Raw genomic sequence first — 13,707 nt, forward strand, 5'->3', positions numbered from 1 at the left:
TTTATTCCACGGGCTGGTTATTAATTTAGGATTCATCAATCTTTCTCTCATGTTGAACTAGCCAAAAGGCACTCTTTCAAACTCTTTCCAAAAAAATGCTCTAAAGAACAGGAGGACGGAAACTTGTTAAGAAACCTGGTGAAATATAAGTTACAATGATTTTTTCCTCCTTTTTTTTTTCTTTTGTTTGGGGTGTTTTTGTAGGGTATGGGGTTTTTTTATTTGCTTGGGTTTTGCCTTTTTTGTTTGATTTGTTTGTTTTGGTTTTTTGGTTGGTTTTTTGTTGTTGTTGTTTTATTCTCTCCTCCTGTTGACAGGCTGCCAAGTAATCAGTTACTTTAGTTCTGGAGATGTAAACCACTGAAAGAATAAATTGCAATATGGAGATGTTCCAAATCATATACAGCCTGACAAGTGGGCTGCAAACAATCAGGAGAAATTTCTTCCACAGAAATTGTTCCACCATTCAGAGGCCATGTGGGATGGTAAAAGGAATTTGCATTGTGTTATTCCCCACCACACACAGAGAAGCCATATCACATTTTTTTATGACCCTTTTATTTATAGGAAGCTTGCAAATGTTGCTGATCAGCAACTCTATATACAGAAGAGAGATAAAGTCCAGGCTTGGTAAAAAACTAAGACTAATGATAGCAAGGGCATGTTTGTAACTTTTGGTCTATTTTGTGGCTTTTTCTTACATTGACACCACCTGGGGTTGGAAAAAAATATACAAATACATTACATATCTCCCTTTTGACTTTCCTTCCTTGCTTTCTTTTCTTTAGGCAGATGGTTTTGATTTAGAGGAAGGAACTCCAGATCAGTCTATAGTTAAATACTCACCCTTAGTCAAGGACCAAGAAGGGACTGGAAAAAACCAAACATTCCCAAAGCAATGACCAACCTCCATTGATGCCAGTTAGTGTTACATTAAACTTCATTAAGTGATTGGAGTATTTAAGATATGATCTGTTAGAATACCACAAAATGTTGATTACAGAATTAAAAGAGTTGCTAATATTTGGGATGCTATAAAATATTATTATAAGATGATTGCAACAGTTGACTAAAGATGATCTTTCTGTTTTATCTCCACCTGAACCACGACATTTTCCCAGTGATTTCAAAGAGACAGATGGTCATCTGCCTGGCATTTTTTTGTGAGGAAAAATACTTTGGGAGTCATTATGCACTTCACTACTTTAAGCCTTTGTGATGATATTTTAAAGTTTAGGTGACTGATGGAACCTATCCAGAATGGGCCATACTACCAAAACAACTTCAGCCTGAATCTTTCTGATTCCTCTCTAGTACTGCAATATTATTATCTCTCCCTGACTAAGTTGCACTGCAATTCTGTCTCCTGATAGTCACAAAACAAATTAGCCACTGCTTCAATTAGCCATTTCTTCAATACGAAGAATAGTTGGAAAATTACATAGTGCAATCCAAGAGAAGAAATGTAATTTTCATCTGAATCTTTTTTTAAGTCACGATACTCTTCTGCTCTCCTCTATGTTATATATAGATACAATATTGTTACCAGCAAATATATTTACATAAAATAATTCCTAGTAAGACATGGTGACAGAGATATGAAAAAGTGATGTAGCTCTTGCAAGCACAGCCATTAGTATTGTCAGAAGAAAATGAAAACCTTTAATACACCCAGCAGTGTAATTATCAGGAGCTCTGTAGCTCCAAAAGAACTCTTGCTCCTAGCATTTGCTCTTCAGTGTAATGATGGGTACATGAAAGACTGAGTGTATCTGAACCTGCTCATGCTATAAAATCTCTTCTGCCAAGATCTAAGCATCACTATCAAGACAGAGAACAAATGCTAGAGTTGCATTGTGACCTAGGATTATTCATTGCTATTTGCAAGGCAAAGGATGGTGGATATCCAGCTCCTTTATAGCACAGTGAAAGGAGATGTAAAGTCTGCTCCTTAGCATTGAATAAGATCAGCTCTTCACCACCATGGAAAGAGCACAAAATGGGACAAAGTCTTCGAGGATGTTTAAAGTTACAATTCTCTATCTCAAACAATATGGATGAGATTGAAAAGGAAGTACCCACAGAACCATAGAATGGTTTGGGTTGGAAGGGACCTTAAAGACCATTTCACTCCACCTGCCCCACTGTAGTCAGGGACCCCTTCCACTAGAGCAGGTTGTGCAGAGCCCCATCCAACTGGCCTTGGACACTCACAGGTGTGAGGCAACCACAACTTCTCTGGGCAACCTGTTCCAGTGCCTCACCACCCTCACAGGAAACAATTTCATCCTAATTCCTAATCCAATCCTGCCCTGTGCCAGGTTAAAGCCATAATCCCTTGTCTAAACTCAATATGGCCTTGAATATTCTTGAATGGGAGTTGAAAAGGATGTGTACAGTGAAAGCAATATAGCTAAAATATTTCCTCCCATTCACCCATAATGCCCTTCCAGCCCACCCAAACTGCTTGAATCTATGTCTAGTTTTGTTATGCCTTTGCATATGGATATCTAAATCTGACAGAGAAGTAACTGGCTGAAAGCAGTTCTTATGGTCATATCATAGAGTTAAGCTTCATAGATTTACAGTCTTATAATTGCATTTTCTTAATTATTATAAATTATCAACTACTTCTTTACTCAATTCCATTGTCCATTGAAATCAAAGCTAATAAATATCCTTTGTACTATGAACACTTTACAATCTCAGTCAACTACTTCCACAGCTTTCTGTATGCACTGATGATTTTTAAAATTCGTATTAAAAGACTATATTTTATAAAACATCAAATATACTGATTGAGATTAGTTCTAATTTCAAATGAGATTTATGCACTTTTCCCCATCAATACTAATGTAGAATTTTGTAGTGGGTCAAGGCAGAGAGAGTATGCTTGAAATAGAATGACATGTTACTCTTTTTAGATTCTGGCCTTGTTGGATTTGAAATGAAAGGCATACAGGCTCTACATCCAATAGTTTCAAATATACAAAACAGGACAAGATTTCTATCAAATCATGAGTCAAAGGATAGACAGGTGTTGATCTGTTCAAATGATTGACTGAAAATGCAGTCCCATGGTAGACTTTAGCCCAAGACAAATACACTCTTATCACAAGGACTGATGCTATGTATACACAGCAAAGACTTTTAAACTAAAATAGATTTTAATTCCTAGAATCAATGATTTAAAAACACTACAGTTAGGAAGATCTTTACATGCTCTCTGAAGATAAATGTATTTGGTAATGGGCTACATTTAATATTTGATCTAGGTCCTTGTGAGTAGGATCATGCAATCAGTTTATTATGCAACTTCCTGAAGAACCTCACAATAAATTGAAACATTGCATTTCCTTCTCACTCCCCCTTTTAAAGCCCTCCCACATGTCAAGGAATTCACTGTTCATTCTCCAGTTCTACACTTAGAAATATTCCAAGGCTGCCTAGGTGGTCAAAAATAAAGAGCAAACAAGTTGGTGTGTTCCATCAGTGTAAGTAAGCATCCCAATGATATGAATCTGTGATCTGTGTGGTTTTATTATCTCTCTCTTTCAGCCTGGACAAGAAAGGAATGTCAAGTGGGCATTGCATTTGTGTAGATGTGAGCAAAAGCTGCTGAAAGAGCCCACAAAAAACTCCTGCCCTCAAAATAGTTTAGAGGATAATAGAGACTGCTCTAGATAATTCTGACATTTGGAGTGAGGTGCATGGGCTGCCTTACCTATAGAGCAAAGACAAAACTAATTTGGCTGTGGACTTGTGTTACACTCGAGTACCACATTCCACATTTTATTCATTTACACAACAATACTAACTTGGCTTTTAGGTTGTACATTGGCCTGTAGGATTGGCCTGTACAAAATTTAATCACTTCTGCCTATTACTCCATGTATCTGGTTTTTGCAATGTTTTTCATATAGACAGACTTCTGGTATGCACTTGATAATTCAAACAATACAGAACTTGCAGTACAGTATTTCCATCTTTTTCTCAGACTGTGCAAGTTAATAAAGAGTCCAAATTCCTTTTTTAATACAACAGTAACAGTCTATGTTATAAGAAGACTGGATTATTAAAATACAGTTTACAGGTGTAATGTTTTGCGGGGTTTTTTCCCCTTATCACATAGTTTGGTGCAATCTGTCTTTAAGTGTTTACAGAATATTAATCTTTTTGAGCTGACTTCCTTTTTGTTCAGTTTGGTGCCAAAAAGAATATAAGGGATTCCATATGATATTATATTGCTAAAACCAAAAGGAAAATATTAGGAACAAATATAATATTTTGAGGTTTCTTAGTTTGTTTTACTTCTAACACTGAGCAGACTGTTTACACAAATAATTTTGCTGTAAAGTAACCCATAATGAGTTAAATGTGTGCAATGTCACCATCAATCATGTTCATTTGTGTTTGACTGACCAAACATTTATGGCACATTAAATCACATTCTAATCACGCTATAGAGGTGGAACAAACCCACATTTCAAGCTTTCATTAAAAAATACAGAAGTTTCCATACATTTTCCTGGCAATCTCCTGACTGGTGAGAGACTCCACTAATAATGTTTACCTAAGGAATTTATGAAGGTCTGACAGTACTTAAATTGAATGTTCTTAATGAAAAGGGGTGAAAGTTATTTTAGGGAATGGACATATTTCTCTTCAGTAGAGTCCTCTTCAGCATTCCTAATCAATGTAGCTGCTCTCCTACAATGCACTGATGATTCACAGCCACTATTTAGTAAGTTTTCTTTTTCAAGTGTTTAGAGTGAGACAGACATGAGAAAGATCATTCTTTCAGCTAAATAAATGAACCTTTTGTTATCAGCAACAAGGTTAAAGTCACATAAAGAAATGTGTCTCAATTCTTGCACTTTTATACGGCTTCAGATTTTGAATTAATCAGAGATCTTCGGAAGCGAAGATGCGCATTTTACTTGCCTAGAAAATTCACTCTTAATTATATGGCAAATATATTTTTAACCAGTATTAACAGAGTATTGCAATCTTAATGTGCTCTCTTATGGCATTTTTTCCTCCAAGTGACATGTGAAGGTGACACTTGAAGTCTCAAAATTTAAGGAATGTCTGCACACTACTCTGTTTAAAACTATATAATCAGACACAAGAGCAAAATTGACAATGACAGCTTCCCCCAAATCAAATTTATTGCTATGTTTATGCTTATTCTGTATACAGAGAAATACTTAAATGTACTTTGAGTAACGCCTTGCAAAGCTGAGCCTTCAGCTTAGAAGTGTTCATCAATGAGATCTAATCTGTAACTGTACTGGAACGACTGTAAAAATGTATTATAAAATAATCAAACATAGCTGGCTAAGATAATAGCACAAGTGGTTATATAACTTCTGGAAACATGATACCTGTACATATCCAGGTTTTGACTTCTTTAAATGTTTTTAGATAAAAATCCAGGCCATAAAAGTGTGTATTTCTAGTACAGTTATTAAAATAAAGACTATATATATATATGTATATATATATGTATATGTATATGTATATAATATATTAAAATTAATTAAGACTGAGGCTTCTGAGGATACCAATATATTTGGATCTCCTTAGGAGAAAACTAACCCCTCCTGATTTTGGAAAGACAGAAGGTGAGCAAACTTTTCATATGAACTCTGCTGCAGAGCCCGAGTTCATGCAAGAGGCTGCCTCAGTAATTTGCATACATTAGTGAGACTGTCACAAATGTTTGACACTCCTGAGAGTCTTGGGTTACCAGAGCAGACAGGAGTGAGAGAGACCAAACTGACTGGCAAGGAGAATGATGCTTAAAGTTTTCTTCTAGGATACAGATAGAAAGGATTGATATCAAATTGGAAATATGTTGTAGAGTCACAGACAGATTCCAGGCTTGCTGAAGTAAAACAACTTTTTTGTTTGCTTGTTTCTTTCAGTTGGGTTTTTTAAGAATGTAAATAGAGATGAAGATATTCTAACTGCAGGCAGTAAAGTGCAGAGCCCAGACCTGCTTCCATATTGAAAACTGGTCTTTTTTAATTAAATGTAATAGTATGAAATATTTTTTCATGGGAGCCTGCTGTCTTCTAAGGATACCTTCATAATAATGTCAGGACTTTATAAGAAGCCCATAAAGATTCACTGTCATGCACCAACATATGCGCCTCTAAGAGAGCAGTCCTGGCTCTCTCATCTGAGGACATGAGGGTATTTTCATTTTTGGCTTACTTGCACAATGGAGTGGACCATGGCCTTCCTTTCACTCCAGTGTTTCCCATCCCACTAAGAACACTCATCAGACTGGAAACTGCCCACCCTTATGTTTGGAATCATTGTCCCTGAAATGCACCAGGAAGGATGCAATGATTGCTGCAATTGAGGCCTTGGTCCAGTGAACCAGTACAGCTGCACAGAAGTCTAACTGGGTTATAATTTTGCAATCTAAATCCAAAAGAGCTCTTAGACTGAGGAGGAACAAACACATGAATGATGTTGTGGGAAGTTAGGGCCTCAGTTCTAACACATGTTCCTTATTTACTCACAGTCAGAGGTCCAGTAGTCTTTTGATGTCAAAGACAAAAATGACCAGTCCCTTTTTCTTGGCAATTTTTTGCCACATGGCACTTAGATAAATTGTATTTTTGTTTTAGCAGCAGCAACTTTTCTAATAGACAAACATGTGGTTTGGCTAAAATCAAGCAAAAACACAAAATGCCAAAAATATCTCCCTGGAAATGTATGATGATTTGGAAAATACTTTAAAGGCCAGACACTTGCTGAATAAAAATTTTAAAAAAACCTCACAAGTCGATAGAACCTAGTTTATTGCCTAGTTTTCAGCAAAAATTTGCATGGAACTGTGTGCTGGTTGTTTTGGTGTTACAAAATCTGTTATTGTCTTTCTATCTGTTTCACATTTGAGTCATGTTCTCTACTCCAGTCTCTGACAAGCTGAACTGCAGACTAATATGTTCTAATGAGAAAGGCATTACCTTTATGAAGGACCTCATAGAGAAGAGGTTGGCTAACATTGTGGAAAGGCCCGGTGCCAGGCAGCTCTGGGCTATGAAACCCAGCTTCAGCTCAGCAAGACAGATTGCATCATCCCCTTCTTTCCAGTTCCAGCTTGGGATATTTAGTAGATGGGCCTGGAAAACAAACAAACAAAATATCCCGCAGGTGAAGAACCAGAAACAGAAGACAGTTCTGAATCATTTTCTCTGGTAATGCCTTGATTTTTTCTGAGTAGGCACTTCAAGTGTTTCATAGCTTAATTCTGTGCTGAGAAATGTTCCACTCTTACCCACTACGATAAAATGCTACACTACTGAAGACATGCCGGCTGTGGCACTCTGTCAGGTCCATGCTCACACCTGAACAATGTTGTAAATGCTTTCCTTCCCTTCTGCATGTTCCTTTTACAACACTTTGAGCTACCATCTGACTGATGAGGAACACACATAATACACAGGAAGCTAATACAACTCAGATTTCAACTTATGTGAAGCTGCAACCTTTAAAGGATACTAGAATTTTAAAATGCATACAACATCATCTGTCTTTTCTATTTCATTTCTCCCACCTTGAAGAACAGTACTTGTGAAAAACCAACCCCTTTCTGACAGTGAAAAACCAACCCTTTTTTCTAAGAATGTTATTTATAAGGACAGAATGAAAAAAATAACTCAGCAAGACATATCTGCAGTATTGAAACTGATAACTTAGATAAAGACAAATATTGTTCAGTTCCTGGCATAATTGTTGGATTTTCTCTGACATGAGAAACATAGACACCTGGTGTCTATGTTTGTGTAGACACCAGGAAGCACAGAGTTTTTCCTCCTTGTTCCCCTTCCTAAGTTAATTCCACAGCTCAGCACTTTGATAAAAGCTATTCTTGAAGACATAACCATCAGAATAGCAAACAAACTGCAGTATTTAAAAAAAACCCTTCCCCTCTGTGGCTGTTTAAAGCAGAGAAACTCCTTGCTTTTATTCTGTAAAAAGACAGGCTTCTTCCATAACATGCAGGAAGAGCACATAACAAGCAACAGTAATTGCTCTTGTTCTAGCAACAGGCTACAGGTTTAAGGAGCTGTTATCAAACCTTCTTAGTGCCAGATTTATTGTGTATTTCATCAAATGAAGGTTTACCCAGTCATGCTTTTTCTCAAACACTGGGCAGTGATTGATTCTTTCAGAGCTAATAAAAGAAGCAGGCCACACATGAGCACTGTGTTACCTGATATATCCTTCCTAGCCCTGTTAGTCAGCAGTTTATGGACTTCCTCATCTCAGGATTGAATAAATTGACTTCATTGTGTTTAAGGGTCACAAATTTACCGTAAAATTTTTTTTCAAATTTCTTTCCCAAGTGGATTTATCATCTTGAACTTCACAACATTCTTAGTACTAAATCTCATAACTGGGCTATGTTTTATATTGAAAACCACAAATTTATCTATTTTGTACCTACTGCTTGGCAATTTCACGTCTACATGGTCATGCTGGAATAAAAAAATGACAATAACCTCCAGTAAGACAATAAGAGCAGAACTTAGAGAACTGAGGTGGTGAAAAGTCATCTGGAATCAGTATCAACCATGGACACTAGCTTTGAGAATTAGATCCTAGGCAACTCATAAATGTCAAGATTTTGATAAAGTTCCTTGCATATACAAATAAAACTAAAATACCTTGTAACTGGATTACATGACAAGGTTTATTAAGATGTTTTACTTGTGAAAGAAAATGCTTGCTGTTACTGGGACTAGAAAAATTATGTATGAGTGAATACAATACAGCAAAAAAACTCTGAGAAGAAACACTGGCCATCATATTACCTTATTGTGGTACTGCAACATCTGAGTGATAATTCTTATCTTCGGATGATAATTCTTTATGGAAATAACTCTAAAAAGAAAAGGAAGAACCAATTAAAATAACTTTTAACTGATTGGTTATTTAGATAATGCATCCAAATACCTCTATTTTACTGCATTGTCAAGTCCCACAATTAAAACTGTACCCCCTTATTCATCTGCCTGTAAAGCAAACTGATTGATGTTAGACCTTTGAAATATCTACACATAGTCAAACTGAGGTTAAAAATTAGTGGCTAGTACTGGAGAGCAATAAGCCTCTAGAAATATTCAGTTGAATGGTTTGTCCTTATGGAGTTTGCAGAAAAAGAGACTTGTTTTAGCAGCACTATTCAGATACTCATCCTATTAGGAAAATAATGTACTTGGAACTGTTACATCCTTCTCATCCTCAGGGATTATCTTTGTGCCTTTGAATCAACATACTTGATCAAGTTCCCAATGATAAATGCCTGAAAAAATTAATTTCTACCCCATCACATATTATTTCTTTGTAGCTGGTAGATATTCATCATATCTAAATACCTTGAATAATGATTTTGTGTTACACATGCCAATTTATTAATTTTGATGGATTAATCTAAAGACCAATATAAAACTGATAACTGAATGCAGAATCTATAAAACATGGGGCTACTTGCATAATCTGCACATTTTCTGCAATCTAAATTACTTAATGAATCCAAGATATACTCAACTGTGTATAGATTTTAAGTGGCTTGAAAGAAAATTGTTTGAGAAATGCATGGATTGATATTGTACTATGAAAAAAGTACTGAGCAAAATTAAAGAGATGAACAACCAAAAACAAAAAAAAAAAAAGTCCTGCATTTAAAACCTAAAGGTAGAAAAAGAAGATAAAGCAATGAAAAAAAAAAATCTGACTTATTATGGAATCATCAGTTTCATAAGACTGAATGTCATAAGTGTTTTGTAGAATGCATCTTGTAAACTACTGGTCTGGCTCGTGCTTTTAGCATATCAAAGCTAGAACAGGAAAAGTAAAATATTGCATTCTTTTAACAAGTCTTTCTTCTAATTTTCCATTTCTTGCTGAATTGTTTAAGCATTCAATTTTTTAAAATTAAATTGTGACAAAACACAAGAGAATTCCACTCTCACATTAAAAGTTTTGCATTTTATTACATTAAATGTATTAAATCTACTAAGAATGAATCAACTTGTGACTAGAATATTTTAATGTATTTATGCAATCAATGTAAAAAAAAAATTTCTTGCATTGCAACTCAAACCATGTTTGCAAAATGAAACTAGGTGTATTTTTTGTGTCTTTCAGACAGTTACATCTCTTGCACACAGGAGTAGTTTACCAGAAGAGCAACTTTAGTAGCATTTTTTTATTTCTCCCTTTCCCTTCAATACACAGCATGCAAACATCTGACAAGCCAGTAAAATCTAGAGAACAATACTAGAGAACTTTTAATCAATCACTGACTGAGATTTTAATTTTAAAAAGGAGACTGGTCTCATTAAAACTAGGGTTGTATGAACAAAACAAAAAATGGAATGGCTTAGGTTTGTTGTAACTCTAGCTGCCATTTACTGACTGACTGTTTCATCTCCTCCCTTCATAGACTACAAGGAGGAAAGCAGGAGGAGATCTGGGGGTCCCTAACGCTGTAAATGCCTTGTCAATCAAAACAAGCAATGTTTGGTCTTCAGTGTAAAAAAAGCAGGATGTGGACAGGAGAAACTGCCTTGTATCTTTGCTATCCCCTGAGCAGTGCACTACCTGCAGGAGCAGCAGGAATGAAGCACTGAAGGTGCTTCTGCCCCATCGTTGGCACAGCCCCTGCAGTGCATGCACTCATGCATGCATTGTTGCTACAATCTGACTGCATTCCCTTCCTCTCTGCGTTCTGCTAGGAGTACTCAAACCCTAGCTCCTGCAAAATTAATAAGCGCATCAAAGCCTCTGTTCCAAGTGGCTCTTCTGACACACAAAATAGACAGATGAAACAGCGGAGGTAGGAATTTAAGGTATTTTCACCTCTGGATTTTGGTGAGGAACTTTTATTTTGTCCTCAAGAAAAAAATCCTACAGTGTTCTTTGAGTGCAACATATCAGATATAAAATTAGCTAATCAGAGTTAAGGACCAAAAAGCTATTAAAAACTGCAGAGTTTACCTCATAATATTGGAGGCATCTTCAGCATCTGGGTCAGCGCAGTATTTATTGGCAAGGATTAGGCACGCATCTGCTGACTCTATCTGAGACACCAAAGAAAAAGGAAACACATAAAGCAACATCTCTTTCCAGCTCTTCCTTTCTCATAAACTATCATGGAATCCAGCACTGGCTGCATGAGTGTGAGTGCTAATATTGCTAATCAAAAATGTTTCTAGGCTAATAGGAGTTCATGACAGTGATCACGACCATTCTTGTGCACACAGAGAATTTCTTGAAACTTGCTTATGGTGATCAGAGCAGGTCAGCAGTTCCACTGACAACTCTTACTCTGTATCAGCTGAGACACAAAGGTGCTAATGTTAATCTTTTGTAACCAGATACTGGAATTTAGACTTTTAAATCCATCAGAAGTTCCTGTTGCATCAGTACAGTGCTCCCACAAGTCCTGCAGCTTTGTTTGGGAACTGAAGTACGTTCCTGTTCAAGACAGGAAGAGGTGGCAGAACTGATTTAGAATCTGAGCACTGGATTTAGAAAGCAAGAGGAGGCCAACTGATCTATCCACAGCTCTAGATTCACACAAACCTGAGCTTTACAGAACTCAAAGTAGATGACAAAAGTATTTACCAGTGTATACAACCAAATACCAACACAAAGAAGGGTGGAATACAGAACACAAAATAAGAACACATGATTTTATGATCATAATTAGGACATGCTCTGATGAACTGAAACAGTGTGCATTAGCCTAAAAAAATCTTTGGCAATTTCTGCAGTCAAAATGGACAAAAGACACGATTAGTATTCCAGAAAGTGTAAATTACATAGTACTAATAAAATATTCTTGACTTAAGTAGCCAGCTGCATTCCATTGGGAAAAAAAAAAAAAAAAAGAAATGAAAAAGTTAATGATGTGTCTGACAACCTGATTTTTCTTTAATTTTTGTTTTTTTAAAGCTTCATGCTTTAAGAGAATGAAATAATTTACAATTTAGAAATTCTAGAAAATAAATATCTAAATAAGTAAAACTATCTAACTTTATCTACCAAAAATCTCAGCTTGCATTTTTCTTTCTGGATTCTAGACAACAGAAAAAGTGTTTGGAGGGTGAAAAAATATTTTTCAATTGTTCTGAGAAGTTAAGACAACAGCACTTTAAGCAATTACTGTAAGACAATATCTTGCTATATCAAATATTAATGTAAAATACACTTTTTAATGAAACATCAATGAAAAACTCATAAAGTGTTCAATGGAATGGCAGACAATGTATCTTAAGTCACTGTTGCTGTAGCTTTGAAGATCTAAAGATATGGGGGAAAAAAGGTTTACCAGTATAGCTACTTAACATAATAGAAATGGAAAAACATTCTTTTGGGGTTACATGAAGAAGGGCTTTAGTGTCTGTTTTTTTTCCCAAATAATTCAAGGAGTACTTAGAAAAAGGTCAATTAGCAGAACAGAACAACAGAGCTGTTACCTTCACTCTCGCCAGGTCATGGGGATTAAGGACTGAACCCTGATAAAATTCCACCTGAGTGAAGTGTCGTTTAAAAAGAGCTTCCAGCTCAAGGTTAGGGGAGATACTGCAGTGGAAAGAAGAAGAAAAGACAAGAGCAAATGAGAGGTCAATTTCCATAACTGCTCCATTTCCTGCATTTACAAACCCACCTATTTATTTATTTTAGATATTTAGACTTCTGCTGATGCTTTTCTGTGGCATGGAAAGAGTGTGCCTTACTTAAAAGACAAACACTAAATTGCTTTCACTGCCTTACTTGTCTCTGCAGTGCTCTTGGCCCACCTTGTGCTACTCCCCATGTTCACTGTGTGTACATTTCCAAGGGACATGAATCCAGAAGTATGGGTGCAAGCATTTGTAAACACCCTCTACCAGCATTCTACCCAGAAATTATATAGTACCACAATCATCCTCTGCATGTCCCTACCATTCCCACAACAGCTGACTGTGTTGAATAGAACAACTCAAAGCAAGATCTCTAAAAATCAGAAAAAGATACCAGACAGGGACCCTGAGGCCTCTATGAGCTACAATTAAAACAAACATAATGATGCCATGACTTTGTCTCATTTTATTTTGCCAGAAACAAAAAGAAAAATTAAATTGATTACAGTCAATTGCATAACGTGACACCAATCTTGTAAATATTTTTTCTAGTGCCAATCATTAAAACATAAGGAATTTAATAGCTACAGGCACAAACAAGCAGCAAGGTGCTAAACTCATTTCTTGTGAATGTGCAGTTTCCTGATTCCTATCAGCACACATTTTCACTGTGGAAAACTTGATCCCTGATTTCCTCTCACAGTCACTTGTTGTTGCATGGAGAGGAAGTAAAATAAAATAAGGTAGTTACTTGAGGATGTCATCTCTAGCTCAAATTGAAAGGACTAGATGAAAAATTGTGGACCTACTGCTGATGCTTAGTTTTCAGCTTTCACTGTTAAATCATCACAAATTATATCCTTAACTTTTTAATCATTTTCTTTGACAACAAGTGCAGAATGCATTGCTGAATCCAAAAATATAACATTTATAAGTTGCAACTCTTCTAAACAGACACCATTACAGAACAGAAAAGATACTGTCTCCTATCATGTGGCTTTTTCAAGCAGTTCCTCCCAGGCATGGCTATTTGGCATTGTAATAGTTATTA

The 13,707-nt window shown here is 36.1% G+C and overlaps 1 protein-coding gene across 19 annotated transcripts in view; it reads right to left on the reverse strand.

Annotated features, from left to right (window-relative positions):
• The window catches only part of KCNMA1 (potassium calcium-activated channel subfamily M alpha 1), a 402,334-nt gene that overhangs the window by 120,181 nt on the left and 268,446 nt on the right, over nt 1–13,707 (reverse strand). For all 19 annotated transcript variants that reach the window (XM_063163853.1, XM_063163852.1, XM_063163851.1 and 16 more), the window contains exons 11-14: nt 12,510–12,615; nt 11,026–11,108; nt 8,838–8,907; nt 6,987–7,142 (exon numbers count right to left, since the gene is read on the reverse strand). In XM_063163853.1, coding sequence (XP_063019923.1) covers nt 6,987–7,142; nt 8,838–8,907; nt 11,026–11,108; nt 12,510–12,615 — 415 coding nt within the window. The remainder of the gene's footprint in view (nt 1–6,986; nt 7,143–8,837; nt 8,908–11,025; nt 11,109–12,509; nt 12,616–13,707) is intronic.

Source organism: Melospiza melodia, chromosome 9 (assembly GCF_035770615.1).
Source record: "Melospiza melodia melodia isolate bMelMel2 chromosome 9, bMelMel2.pri, whole genome shotgun sequence".
Lineage (NCBI taxonomy): Eukaryota > Metazoa > Chordata > Aves > Passeriformes > Passerellidae > Melospiza > Melospiza melodia.